The sequence below is a fragment of the Balaenoptera borealis genome (genome assembly GCF_965194805.1).
Source record: "Balaenoptera borealis genome assembly, chromosome: 7".
NCBI lineage: Eukaryota > Metazoa > Chordata > Mammalia > Artiodactyla > Balaenopteridae > Balaenoptera > Balaenoptera borealis.
The window spans coordinates 71,771,895-71,787,511 of NC_138864.1; the positions used below are offsets into that span (position 1 = coordinate 71,771,895).

The 15,617-nt window shown below is 36.0% G+C and overlaps 1 protein-coding gene across 2 annotated transcripts in view; it reads right to left on the reverse strand.

Moving 5' to 3' along the window:
• The window catches only part of CASD1 (CAS1 domain containing 1), a 68,273-nt gene extending 52,681 nt beyond the window's left edge, over positions 1–15,592 (reverse strand). The window contains exons 1-4 of one of the 2 annotated variants that reach the window (XM_082398323.1): positions 14,998–15,118; positions 9,642–9,784; positions 7,840–7,936; positions 7,168–7,288 (exon numbers count right to left, since the gene is read on the reverse strand). In XM_082398323.1, the coding sequence (XP_082254449.1) occupies positions 7,168–7,288; positions 7,840–7,862 (144 nt within the window). In that variant the 5' untranslated portion in view covers positions 7,863–7,936; positions 9,642–9,784; positions 14,998–15,118. Of the gene's footprint in view, positions 1–7,167; positions 7,289–7,839; positions 7,937–9,641; positions 9,785–14,997 lie in introns of both variants that reach the window. The other variant, XM_082398322.1, reaches the window with a different exon arrangement.
• Between the last annotated feature and the right edge of the window lie 25 nt (positions 15,593–15,617).

Here is a 15,617-nt window from a genome sequence, read left to right on the forward strand (position 1 = left end):
AACTTAAAATGGATTAAAGAACTATAAATGTAAGACCAAATACTAATAGCTCTTAGAGGAAAACATAGGCAGAACACTCTGACATAAAATGCAGCAATATCTTTTGGATTCACCTCCTAGAGTAATGAAAACAAAAATAAACAAATGGGACCTAATTAAACTTAAAAGCTTTTGCACTGCAAAGGAAGCCATAAACAAAATAAAAAGACAACACACAGAATGGGAGAAAATATTTGCAAATGATGCAACGGACAAAGAATTAACCTCCAAAATATACAAACAGCTCATGCACCTCAATATAAAAAAAAAAAACCCAATCAAAAAATGGGCAGAAGATCTAAACAGACATTTCTCCAAAGATATACGGATGGCCAAAAAGCACATGAAAAGATGCTCAACATTGCTAATTGTTAGAGAAGTGCAAATCAAAACTACAATGAGGTATCACCTCACACCAGTCAGAATGGCCATCATCAAAAAGTTTACAAACAATAAATGCTGGAGAACGTGTGGAGAAAACGGAACCCTCTTATACTGTTGGTGGGAATGTAATTTGGTATAGCCACTATGCAGGTTCCTTAACAAACTAAAAATAGAGGTACCATATGATCCAGCAATCCCACTCCTGGGCATATATCCAGAGAAAACCATAATTTGTAAAGATACATGCACCCAGTGTTCACTGTAGCACTATTTACAATAGCCAAGACATGGAAGCAACCTAAATGTCCACTGACAAAGCAGTAGATAAAGAAGGTTGGTACATATATTCAATGGAATATTACTCAGCCATAAAAAAGAATGAAATAATGCCATTTGCAGCAACATGGATGGACCTTGAGATTAGTATTCTAAGTGATGTGAACCAGACAAAGACAAATATCATATGATATCACTTATATGTGGAATTAAAAAAGTGATACAAATGAACTTATATACAAAACAGAAATAGACCCACAGGCATAGAAAACAGACTTAATGTTACCAAAGGAAAAGTGGGGGGAGGGATAAATTAGGAGTTTGGGATTAACATATACACAGTATTATAAAATAGATAACCAACAAGAACCTACTGTATAGCACAGAGAACTATACTCAGTATTTTTTAATAACCTGTAATGGAAAAGAATTCTGAAAAAGAATATATATATATACTCACTTTGCTATACACCTGAAACTTACAAAACATTGTTAATCAACTATACTTCAATAAAAAAAAGAAAAAACAACAGGTATTGCATTTAGTTGTCATGTCTCTAGTTTCGTTTTATATATCAATTTATTTTATCAATACACATCAAATATTATATTCATTATTTTTTTAGAATCTAGGTTAATTGATACAATGCACCAAATCTAGATTATAAACAGCACCGATAGTTACCTTCTTGAACATCTCTTTACATGAGTCACTTTCTGTAATAGTTCTAAATGTTCATAGACTATACAAATGTTCACCCTCACATAATAATGCAAATTATTTTTTGAAGTGTTTGTAACAATGTACCCTCACCAGTGGTTTGAGACACAGCCTCTCTAATACATTGTTAGAGTTCATATTTTTTGCCATTGTCAAACTTAATTTTGGCACTAAAGTAGGTACAAAATGCTATCTCACTATGGTCTTAATTTGCATTTCCCTAATTACTAATGAGGTTAAACATCTTTTAGATTTACACTGGGATTTATGTTTCCTCTTCTGTGAAATGCCTGATCATGCCTTTCCTCTTTTTATTCTACTGAGTTGTCTTTTTTATTAATTGGTTCCTTTTATCTCTTGGATATATGCAACAAATATCATCTCCCAGTTTATAGTTGTCTTTTTTCTTTAAGGTATCTTTTGATGAACACGTAATCTTAATCCTAAAGAATGTGAATTTATTCATCTTTTATTTTATGGTTAGCATTTTTTGTTTCTTACGTACGAAACTTATCCCTACCTGAGGTACCAAAGATATTCTATATTTTTTTCTAAAGGTTTCAAAGTTTTGACTTTCACATTTAAGTCTAAATTCATCTAGAAATAATTATACTTGATGGTGTGAGGTAAGGGTCCAATTTCACTTTTTTCCGTTATATAACCAATTGACAGCATCATTAATTGAAAGACTTTCCTATCCCTACGGATCTTCAACAGCATATCTGTTAGGTTTTTTTTGTATATGATTGTGTCTATTTTAGAGTTGTATATTCTGCTCCATTGGTTTCTTTGTTTAGCTCTCCCAATACCACATTTTCTTAATTAAAAGATGTCTAGTTAAAATAGGTCTTGATATTGGAGAAGTCCTTTCTACCTTGTTCTTTAGATCTCTTGCAGTTATTTTTGGTCCACTGCCCTCCATATAAAATTTGGAATGAACTGGTAAAGTTCTACAACAAATCCTGTTAGAATTGTTTGAACCTATAGATTAATTTGAGAATAACTGACATGTTTACAATATTGAGTCTTCCCATTCCAGAATACAGTACATACCTTCCATTTAATTATATTTAAATTGCCTTTTAATAAAATTTCATGTGTTTTCTGCATATACACCTTCCTTAGTTACTATGTTTATTCCTATGTACTATGTGCTTTTTGTTATTATTGCACACAGTATATTTTAAATAACATTTTTGAACTCTATATTCCTGACAAGTAGATATGCAATTAATTTTTAACAGCTTTATTGAATTACAATTAATTTTCATATATTTACCTTATAATCAGCTATATTATTAAAATTTTTATTACATCTAGTAAATTTTCTATAGATTCTTTGGGATTTTCTGTGTAGATAACTGTATTATAAAATATCAAGTTTATTTCTTTCCAATCCTTGTATCTTTAAATTATCTTTCTTTGGCTAAGGATCTCTAATACAATATTGAATAGAAGCAGCAATAATGGACTTCCTTGTTTTCTTCCTGAGTTTAATGGAAATGTGTCTAGCATTTTACCATTGGAACATTTACTGCAGGATTCTAGAATTTTTATCAGAATAAGTTAGAATACAAAGGAACTTACCTAACAGAGAGAGAATGATACCAATTCTCTGATATTGTCAGGACTTGGTTAGTGGCCCAATATGTGATCAAAAAAAGATTTCATGTATGCTTTGAAAAAATATATTCTCTGATATCTTAGTGTATGCTTTAAGTACTGAACTATAAGTTCGTAAAATCAGCATGTTAACAGTCTACTCTATGTTTACTTATTTGCTTGCACTATTATTAATTGCATGAGCAGTGAGTAATTCTCCCACTGTGGCAGAGAATCTGTCAACTTCTCACTGTAATCATGTTAACTTTTGCTTTATATATTTTAGGGCTAATTTATTAAATGCCTACCATTCAAAATCTTCCTAGTGATTTGAATCTTTTGTCACTAAAAAGTATCCCCAATAATGCTTTTTGCCTCTTAATCTATTTTGTCTTATATTAATACAACTTATCTTTTTTAATAAATATTTGTCTGATAAATCTCTTCTCATTTTAAATTAAATCCTTCCTATGTCCTTTTGTTTTAGGTATCTTTCTAAGCAGCAGAAAATTCTTTTTAAAATCAATCTGAAAATCTGTGTTTGGCTGACAAGTTTAGACTACTTGCATTTATTTTGATTATAAATGTTTCTATTATCTTACTTTTTGATTTCTAGCTCCCTAACACATACACATATTTTTATATACATATGAAATGTAAACACTGATTTTTACATGTACATATAAATGTTCATATATATATAGATATATGTATATGTGTGTGTGTATCGGAGTATATATATGCACGTGTGCATGTGTATGTACACGTGTGCATTATATTTGGTATTAGATGAGTTTGGTTTTAATTTTTTTCTTCTTCTGGTTTGGAATTACCCATTTTAATTCTATCCTTTTAGTCCTTGCCCTTGGACTAAAGGGCATCATTAACTTAAGTTCTAAAGTAAGATAATACCTGGGGACTTCCCTGGTGGTCCAGTGGTAAAGAATCCGCCTTCCAATGCAGGGGATGCGGGTTGGATCCCTGGTCAGGGAACTAAGATCCCACATGCCACAGGGCAACTAAGCCTGCGTGCCACAACTACTGAGCCCATGCGCTCTGGAGCCCGTGCGCCACAACTAGAGAGAAGCCCGCATGCCACAACTAGAGAGAAGCCCATGTGTTGCAAGGAAGAGCCCGTGCACAACAAAAAAAGATCCCGCATGCCGCAATGAAGATCCCACACGCCACAACGAAGACCTGATGCAGCCAAAAATAAAAATAAATAAATAAATAAAAATAAATAAACATTAAAGTGTATTGTGTAGTTTGTTGATGAATTAAAAAAAAAACGATAATACCTTAAAGAGTAAAGAGGACATTAGAACACTAATTGTGGTCATCTCTCTCTCATTTATATGCTATTGTACTGTCTTTTTGTAAAGTGTAAAAAGACATTATTATTTTATAGACACTGTTTAGATTTATATACAAGTTTACTATTTTCTTTAACCATTGTTTCAGATCATTTTTTTTTCTGAATTATTTCTCTGCTTCTTGAAGTTTATTCTTTAGAAAACCCTTTAATATAAGTTTAATGTGGCAGTAAACCCTCATAGTTTTTGTTTATCTGAAAAATGTCCTATATTTCAAGAACAGAGGAATCTGTATGCTAGGGATACAATTCTAGGTTGAAACTTACTTTCTATCAGAACTTTAAAGTTATTAGTCTACTGTCCTCTGGCTCCCAATATTACTATTGAGAAATATGCTGGCTCAAAGCTTAGTTTTCTACATATAGGGTATTGCAGCCACTGGCATCTATCTTTAGGGCAACCTGAATCTCTATTGCACGCCTACTGTTATTGTTCCCATCTCTGGTTTTGCCTCACAGTTTGTTCCTTTTTGGGGGTGTGTCTCCCATTTCAAAGTTTAGAAATACATCAACAAGTATTTTTTTAATCTAGGATCTAGTTGGTTTGAAGTGGAAGAGGCCCCCAGAGTATCTACCTTGCCCTCTGGCTGGAAGTAACACAAACAGGTTTCTTTACAGCAAGACTTCTCAAGTTTTTAATATCCTAGCCTAAATTAAAACCATCTAAGAGGGGGATATGATATCTGGCTCTGCCCAAACTTATTTGACCAGAGCTTCGTACAGAACTAGTCTTCCACAAAATATAATTTGAAAAAAAAGAATCCTGCTCTAAAGCTTCCTTTTTAAAAAATTTGCCCCAATACAGAAAAGAAATAAATTCAAAAAAATATTATCTTCAATACTCCTAATTCCACCTAAAGAATCCCATTACCAAGGCTAAAAAAAAAAAAAAAAAAAAAAAAATTAATCAACTTCACAACATGCCAGGCACAAGAAATGTATTCAAAAATAATGATGATACACAATCTCTGTCCTCAAGGTGTTCAGAGACAAGAGAATAAGTAAAATACAATTTGGCAAATGTTCCACTAGCAGTTTAATCTAAATAGTTTCACAATAACTGTCTCTTTAAGACTGTGACAAACTGTCTTTGTTTCTTTTTAAAATGCATATAAAATAAAATGTATCTTGTCTGATAATTGTGGGATAACTAGGAACCTCTAGAAAATAAAAATTGGAAACCTAGAGCTCAGAAACAATGTACCATATTGTACCTACTTTTGGCGATAGACTAAACCATTACAGATTTTTTTCAACTGTTGCCAAATACATTATTCCAATTTTCAAGAGTCACACTATTCTAGGCCTAGAAATACTAAAAATGTTTTTTTAATCAGACATCTGTTTTTTAAATGTTTACTAAGTTTTTTACTTTAAACTGTAAGAATCTCAGGTCATTAAATACTTTGAACTCTTCTGTATAATTTTGAATGTATAAATATAAATGGAAAATACATTTATAGATACCAAATAAAATGAGAGGTTGACTTTGTTATTTTCTATTATTCAGCTTTAAAATCTATACTAGCTTTTCCTGGTAGACAAAATCTCTAATAGCCTATGGCCTCTTCTCACAAGGAGTAGTTCCTAAAGACTTAGTATCCATTACCATCATCACTGTGAAACTAGCTACTTAAGCTGTTAAGTCCCTGATTTTTCAACTCCTTGCCGCTGGGCAAGTTGATGTGTACAGGGAGATTTTCATCATAAATTCATGAGCTATTACCCCTACAATTCTGAACTTTTTGTACTTTTACTTTTTTCTTCTTGCCATTACCCACTCCCAACCACATGCAACTGAAGGCAGGGACTAGAACCTTAGATCACTTAAAAATGTACAAACAGAAGATACTGTTTTATGAGATAATTCCCCCCAAATTAACTAATTAACTTGATTAATTAACAGAAAGATGTTCATCCTTGTTAGCTTTTAAAAAAAGACACATTTTTAAAATGAGAAATTAAAAAGAGCAGAAATTTGTTACACTGTCATTTTAACTATATAGCATGAATGCCTAGTGCCAGAAAGGTTACAGAAAATTAGGTCCCAATGTGCATTGCTACTTACAGTATAGATTGAAACAGTTTAACAATATAATCAATAATTTTAAAAGTATTTATATTCTTCAACCTAGTATTTGCATTGTAAAGATTCCATCCTAAGGAAATAATTTAAAAAGCAAAGTTTTCACACAAAAATGTAATAAAAATGTCCTTTTTTAAATTGTAAAATAAAAAACATTAGAAAACTACAAAAAGTCAAGAAAAGGGAAGATTATATAAAATCACATTATATCCATTCAATAATATGTTGCCATTATGAAGATGCGTACATTGATTGTATAATATGGTAAATTGTGATAAGTGGTGGGGATAGAAGCAAGATATAAAATTGCACATGCTAAACTATTACAATTTTGTTTTCAAAAAAGAGTCTGAAAAGAAATATGTCAAAATATTAAAAGGAGGATAAGGTATATTTCTTCTTTGTTCTTTCTAAAATTTTTAAAAATGTTTTCCATGGAAAGAATTTTAATATTTCTGAAAACGAAAAGTTTAAGTCAATAAAAAGCTTGCCAATACTTTACCCACCACTTGTTTTTCTTATGTTCGCATTATGGCAAATTGTCCCTGTTTTCCCCCTCCACCTTTCCCAAAACCAAAGTAAAATTTTATAGTTCCTTTTGTTAATGTGAAAGGGCACATTCCTCCTATTAACTATTCAACTAACTTCTAAAACAATACGCTAATGAAATGAATAGACAAAATTTACCTTATTTCCTTCTTCTTTAAATTGGGGATTAATTATTTTTACAAAAGAATAAAACAATTGACGAATCCTGGAATCTCCAATAAATGCAATATGTTTATCTACAAGGCAGTTCTTCGCTTCACTGAAATCAACAAAGACATCAATTAGAATAAGGAATATCGGCATACTGGCACTTTTCAAAGCACATCATTTGTGAAGAAAGTAGTACAGCATTATTACATACACAGTTATGTTGCTTTAGAAATAGGTGGCCAGGTTTGTTCAACCTACCAGTCCGTGTATGATCGACTAACTCTCAATAATAACAGCCCTCATCCTAATAAGTGTTTCAGATGTACTCTAACCATAGTAAGTGCTTTATATCCGTTGTCTCAGAATAACTCCATGAGGTAGCTATCCAAGTCCCAAAGCAAGAGTCCTTCATTCACGGGCTATTGCCCTGGGCCTGGTTATCGCTCACCTGAGATAAAGCAGATTGGTCCAAAGCCTTCCCTAATGCTTTAGAGCGAGAATATTCCTTTGGACTCACTCCCAACTCCTACCTTGTCAGCAATTCTCTACCATCACATAGAGAAGTACCATCTATCACTTTCCCTGATTCACCAACACTTTTCTACCAGATATTAAGACCCATCTTAGAAAAGAAAACAAACAACAAAATGAAGAAACTACCTGGTTTTGTACTTATGCATCATACAGCTGTGAGGTTGCCAAACTTTCTCTCCAAGAAATCTGCCACTTGAGAGAAGGTATTCACATGAATCATTTCCTATAGTAATTAAACACAATAATGTTGTAAACAATAGTTAAATTCTTGTATGTTGGTTATTTGATCCCATTTAAGCCTTTGAGATGAGGGGGTACAGAGTTTTCTATACTTCACTATACCTTCTAGGTACATATCACTCACCCATGAGAAGCAAATATTAATATATTAATATTCAAGAGGATAAGAGCCACTAATGACAGATACTTTACCTAGAAAATACTTCATCCCCAATGCTACGTTCACTGCTTTGGTAGTTCCTTCTGCTTCAGGTTTTCCTTCCAAGGACATCACCTTGCCTCAAACTAGCCTTTATATCTGTTTATCACTCCTACTTCTAGTTGGGAAAGAAAAGTTTAAGGGATAAAAGAGAAGACTTTGGAAATGACTTCCCATTCGACTATTATAGTACTCAGTGCATCAGCATACCTGGAAACCTAGTAAATACTGAAGTATTTTATAAATCTACTCCCTAATTTTCACAGCTTCCCTGGAAGTGGGGTATCCCTATTTTGTAAATGTGCAAAGGAAGACTTATGCAAGAACTTCTGAAAAAGCTTAATAAAATTTCATCCTTTTGCAATCTCACAAAGATAAGACTTAAAACTATGTTAGTCAAATGGTGGCTGAAGATACACATGATCAGTATCAGTAACAAATGCTGTTGTTAATATTTAGCCCCTCCACTTCTCTCGATTGTCTCCTGCCTCCGTTAGGATGACCAGCCAACTCCTCCCAGTGTCGTTGGGACTGCCACAGTTTTAAACAGAAAATTCCACATCTGCAAAACCCCTCAGTCCTGTGTAAACTGGGACAGATGGTTACCCTGCTTCCTTTGGCCATTTTACCGTACATTAGCTTAATGTACATGGTCAATGTACGTGGTTAAAAAGGGGATTGGAGACATTAAAAAAGTTCAAATATGTCAAATGGATGAGGGAAAAACGAAATGTGTACATTAACTGTGGGGTTATGATAAAATACATGTGTTTTTAAATTTGATCTCTAGTTCTTTATTAACAGTCAACAGCGATCTCTATTTGTTTTACAAATAGTTAAGGTCAGGATAGGGCATCTGGTAAAAAGAATACTACAGAACAAAATAGTGGGGATAGGGAAGACCCAAAGATTTTTAAAGTAGAAGAACACATCTCTTTTCTCAATCCAGTTATCCATTTATCTGGTCAACATACAGATAACGGTGATACAAATACAAGACATGTATGCATAAATAATGAAAGTGTTGATACCACAGTGTCATAAATTCTAAAACGGAACAGGAAGGAAAAGTGAAAATACTGCATTATTCTGTTGGTGAAAAACTGGATAAGGAAAGTAGAATACCAATTATTACATTTTTGCAGTTACATATGTAGCCTGAGCAGTTTTTTCTGTATTTGAAAGATTTTTTAATAACATCTAAGGAAACTATAAATAATCAGTTCTTAATTCTTTCCAATTATTTAAAACTAATTCTAGTTCTAAAAAATTACGCTATATAAACAATCAAGGAGTAAAAAAAAAAGGACTAAAGGAACACACAATTATTTCCTAAAAACTGCACTCCTGCTGCATTCTTTTATAATGGCCATATAGTAAAATCCTATTAAAAATCTAGTAAATGTTTAAAATTAGGATGAAAATTCCATATTTATAGCACTTCTACCTCTTTAAATACATTAAACCAAGTGAAAAGTTAGTAACCCACCTATTTTCTAAAAAAGTTATAAGAAGTTGTAAATAACTGGTATTAATTCTGTGAAGTTTTTCTTCCTTTTCTTTCTTCTTTATCCCTTCCTTTTTGTTGTTGTTGTTGTTGTTGTTACTTGATTTTTGTTTTTTAATAGAAGCCTAAACAGGAACACACCTTGATCAGTCTTCAGTGTGTGGGACTATGCTCTTTGTTAACCATGTCTATGGTTATCAATATGATTTTGTGGAGACTGAAGTACCATACCAACGTCTTAAAATAACCAATTTTCTCCACCAGAAAATGTGTTTTAAAATGCCAAACTCTTCCTCCTCTCTTCAATATTACTACTCAGACATTATTTTTCAGTAGTTCAGCTAGTAGAAAACAAAAAAACTCTAATCTCAAGAACCCACATTAGAAAAACCTCATAGCAAAACAGATTTGAAGTTGTCACTAACCAAAAGACACTATAAACACAGCATTGTAGAGACTACTGGTCTTTCCAGGGAAGAAATTCTTAACCTGGTAATGAATGCTAGTTAATGGTGACTCTTCATAATATATTTTATGATGCAAATTTAAAAAAAATAATCCTTGTATCTGAAATTAATAGTCTCTGTATCACATCAGTTAAGGTCCATTCAAAAGACAGAAACTACACCAGCTATTTTAATAGAATGTTAATATGACGAATTGTTAGGAAAGTACAAGAATTGCTAATTAGATAACTGACAAGAGGAGACTGGCTTTTATATATTTGTCAGCAAAATAATGAAAGTAGTATTAATAATAAATACTATTGTAATCTGATTTTAAAAAATTAACCGGATCTAAAAAAGAAAACTCCATAAAATTCTATACTCTAAAACTAGTTCTCTTTTCTTGGGAAGGAAATAGTTTTAAAATCAAATCACTAAATGTAAATCTAAATGTTAAAATAAGTTAATGTGCCACTTTTTTTTTATGTATACTAACTACATGTAAACATCTGCTGGCACATTATTTTCCTTTCAAAATTTACCCAGAAGAACCCCAAACAAAAGAAAACAAAAAAACCGCAGTCATTATTTTCAGTTGCTTCATATAATTTTGATAGCTACTTTAATACAACCAGCGTGAAATGAAAGTTGCCAAGTGCTCAGATAAATCAAGCTAGGAAAACAATTAAAAAAAAAAAACAAGCAACTAAAGGGATAGAATTATCTACTTCAGCTATCTCCAATACAAAGATTATCTAGATGAATAGCTGTCTCCTCTTCATTCTGTTATCTTAAGCATAAGCATTCTGGTTTGTCAATCTAAAGTCTCAGGTTTTCATGCATGATTTTTCTATAATAGAAAAATACTAAGAGCAAACAAAATAAGTAAAAAGACAAACAAGTTTAAAAAAACCTGAAAAACAAAATAGAACAACTAAAGAAAACATCTGATGTGCTAAATAAACCGTAGCTTTTATTTTCCTTTGAATAGAATACCTCTGGCACATTGAAACTTTAGACTTAATCATCCTGCCAAGGCTGTGCGTTTCTTACTATCCACCATGAAAATACCAGACCATAGAGTTTACAATATGATCTGCAGAATATTTTATTTGCCTGAAATTCAGCAAGTTATACTTTTGTCTGTGCTGAAAAATCACAATTTACATTTTTCTTTAGATAAGCTAGGAGTGCCTCATTACAAGTGGTGTCATGTAGATCAGGATCTTTCTAGCAGTCAAAGAAAGAAAAGGCTGAGAGACCTACAGCTGCTTCTTTCCTGCTTTAACTTCTGAAGTTTTGAACTTATTTTTCTCCAAAACATGCAATAATATTTAACATTTGCATTTAATATGCCTAGTGATAGAAAGGAATTAGATTTCAACAAAATTAAGACGTTTGAAGCAAGTTAACTTTATCAATTAAAAAATTTAAATATATCCAGGTTGGAACTACCCTTAAGGCACAGATACTGGCTTCTTGTCACAGAAATGATGTTTTTAGTCTGTAATCACAGTATTAATGGACATTTTGTGATTCAGTAATGTTAAAATTTAGAAAAAATAAAAGAATATTTTTTAAAAGGTCATTCTATTATATTTTGTGAAAATATATTAAGAATGCAAAAACCCCCCACAAAACTCTACCTTCTAAAGTTGAGATCAGAACATGCTATTAGAACACGAAATTAAATTAAAACCAAAAGAATGAAATGCGAGGAAAAGAGAAGGAAATAAGGACTTTGAAAATCTATTTATTCAATAATTGTTTATGGAGTTCCTACTGTGTGTTAAGCTCTGATGATTTAAAAGATGAATGAAATACCCTTGGAAGCTCAAAGTTTGTGTGGGGCTGTCAGATACAAATTATTATAATACAAAATGATAAGTATGTACTAGTTACTGTAGAAACACTGAATTCCTAATTCCTACTTCTGTGCTGGTGACATCCGAACCAGGCCTTGAAAGAAAAATTTGTACTTTCTTTCAAGGAGAGAGACAGGTCATTGCAGGCACAGAAAATCAGATATCTGTGAGATATGCAAAAGGGCAAAGCATATTTGGACTGTGAGCCCGGAGTTTAGGAAGAAGGAAAAAAGATAAACATAGGTAATAAAAAGTAAGCTTTACACACGCAACTTTTAGAAAATCACCATTTACTGGAAAAAGAATAAGAAAACTCTTGGCTGGCACTCTAAAGCTGAATTGGTATTTTTAAATGGTTTAACCCATGTCCCACTGGAAAATGCTTTCTCACTCCACCTTTTATACATCACCACTGTCTAAGAGGCTCTGAGAAAGGCAGAATATAACATAATGGCATGACGCAGACTAACTGGGTTTTAAATCCTAGCTCAGTTAGACTAACTGTATCTTTAGGCAACTTAACCTCTCACGCCTCATTTTTAAAATGTAAATAATACTGTAATTCACTTAATCTAAGACCACTGATTATAAAATACACCATTATTTTATAGAACAGTAGGAAAAAATGTTATCAATTAAACTTTGACATGCAATCAAAGTTTTAAAAACTCATCTTGATTACAGAGATATTAAAAATGGTGGGGGAAAGCAGAGGGGAGGATGAAATCTGGTAATTGTATCTACCTCATAGACTGGTTGTAAAGACAAAATGAGTTAAAAGATGTAAAACCTGTAGTAGAAGAGCACCTGGCATATAATAAGTGCTCAATGATAGCATGTAGTTTTGCCAAGCCTTACTTCCTGCAGTGTGTAATGTTTTACTTTCTGTAGTTTGTAAAGCAAGAGATACTGAATATGTATATTCCAACTGCATTCACTCTACCTTGCCTGAGGCAAACTCATAAGCATGCATTGAAGATTTTAATATATAGCCTAAACCTCTATATCTAATATAAGGTCCTTTCTTATTCTAAAGATTTATGATACTGTGATTCAAGCATATGGTTATCCTTGTGTGAAAGGCACTGCATCTGACTCAGTTTCACACTGCCAAAGCATGAGGTTGGCTAAAAAGTTCCTGGTAAGATCGTTATTTTTCCCAAACAGTCTCTGGCTCAAGTTCTTGACATTCAGTATGGGCATGTACACACACCAGGTGTACTGCTTCACACTCAAGACACTAAAGCACCTATGAAAGCTGATGACTAGCTTCTGGAGGAGGCTTTATAAACAATCCCAGATTGCTACACTGACTCATAAGGTTCCATCTGACATTCTATTTTCCCTGCTGATGAGAGAACTTGAAAGGATGAAATATATAAATACGATAATTAGGGTCCAAGCTTATCAAAAGATAAAAGCACAGTTTTAAAAAGGGAGCTGAGGGGCACTAGATGTTTACATTTAGGACCATAGCATCACAGTTATAAAATTTATCTCCACTATCACATACATAAAATTGAGTTAGATTACTGTCGTCTTATACCAAAATAGCATAAAATGATAGCAGTCAGAAAATTTTCTTTAAAATTACCACAAATTAATGCATCAAATTGCTAGCTTTATTTTGTATATGGAAGTGTTGGACTTCTGTTACAGCAACTGAAGATGAAACAAAGTCTTGCCAGGTCATGTGGCGGTGATCTATAGGAGGCTGGAGGAGAAAGGCCAAAAGGGTATAAATAATTTATCTTTTTCAATCGATTTAGTGTATTTCTATAAAGGGCTATTCATCCAGTACAGTACTAGAGTATAAGAATTTTAATTCTCAAGCATTGCAGAAACAAAACAGCAGAATTGATCAAAATGTCCTTCACTTTGAAAGATTCCCTAAAATGAGAAGAGAGTTCAGATTCCAGCGCCCCCTTTACTGGATATTTTGCCAAAGTAGGTGTGAAGTTAAACGGGAAATGCGTTAAATGCGCACCTATTACACATTACATCTTGACCAATTAATCTCACAATCACCAAGAGCTGTCCAGATAATGGCTTCGATAACACTAAGAGCCACAAATAAAAGATCCTTTCGTTATTAATTTCCCTCAGCCTGTCAACCTCTAACCTAGTAGCATTTTTACAGAGAAAATGAAAAAAATCAAACAAGTAAATGCCCCTTGATGACTGAAGAATAATTCTTTCTGAAACAAGGAGGTCATATTTCTTTTCGTCTTTACACCAATCTCAAAATCCACAGCGAAGACCTCCTCTCAAACTGCTTCCAACTTGTTTTCATTGCCCAACTCAACTCCTGTCAACCTGTAACTTCTTTTCAAATATCTGCCCCAGTGGCTTTACTTTGTAAAAAGTGTGCAACCAGAACGCTTTAAACGTTTCTGAATCACAAAGCCTGGGTGACACCTCCTCCATTTGACCAAGAGCATCTTTTGCCAGCTGTCACCCCGGCGGTAAAGGAAAATGGGGCGGCCCATGCCGCTGTCAAACAGCTTGGCCCCGCTGTTCCAAGGCAGAGGCCGGATAAAACAAAAGCTAAAGAGCTGAACTCCTAGGGCGCAGAATGGGCGACCCTACTTGGGGCGGAGGTGCCCCCTTGCAGGGCGGCCTTGGCCTTCACGCGCCCGGGGCTGGCCCCTGAGAGCCGCCTGCACGCCTCCTGCACGCGAGCCCCGGGCCTGGCGCGTCTCCCCCGGCGCAGCCCGCGCAGGAGCCGGGACCCCGGCAGCCCCTGGGCCAAGCCCGGGTAAGCGTCCCCGACCCCAGCGCAGGCTGCTCGGGGGGCGCAGGACCATGGCCTCTCGACCCGTGGCCGCCTGTACTGGGGTCCGCTCGGTCGGTCGGGGGCGCCTAGCCCGCCGCCCGGGCCACCTGGGGGCACCTCCTACCCCGCGGGCTAGGCGCGCCGGCGGGCGGCCGCGTGAGCGTGGGCGTGTGTCGGGCGAGGGGGGCTGCCTCCAGCCTCCGCGTCGCCTCCTCCCCCAGCCGGCCCGGGCAGGGGGAGGGCCCGCTCACCTCGGTAGCGGCGGGAGGCGAGGTGGCACAGTGCGAGCAGCAGCACGGCCACCAGCGCCAGCACCTTGGCGCTCCTCACGCTGAAGTAGTGGTTGATCTCCCGCTTGCCCAGGTTGTAGGCCAGAGCCGCCATCTTGGTTCCTCCATGACAACAGCGCGCGGCGGAGCGGGGAAGGGGCGCCGCACAGGGGCAGCACTGGAGCTGCCGCCGCCGCAGGCAGGCGAGGAGCCGCCGCCAGCCCCCGCGGCCGCCACCCGCGCCGCCCGCCGGGGAGCCTGACCCCGCGGTGCCCCCGGCCTCTGCCTGCCCCTCCTCGGCCGCGACCGCCTCAGCGGCCTCCCCCCAGCCCCGCCGCCGCTGCTCCGCCGTGCCGTTTCCCCAGGCGCCCTGGACGCCTGTCTCCTCCCCTTCCTCCTCCTCCCCTTTAGCCTCCTGTCTTAATAGCGGCTGCGCCTGCGAGGGGGGTCCGGATGCCCGGTGCTCCGGGGTCAGGGGCCCCAGACGGCCCTCCGGGGTCACCGGGTCACGGGCGGCGGCGGTGGCGGCAGAGACAGGGGGATGTGAGGAGAGGAGAGCAGGGTTCCACCCCGACCCGAGCGCGAGCCTGGGGCTTCAATTA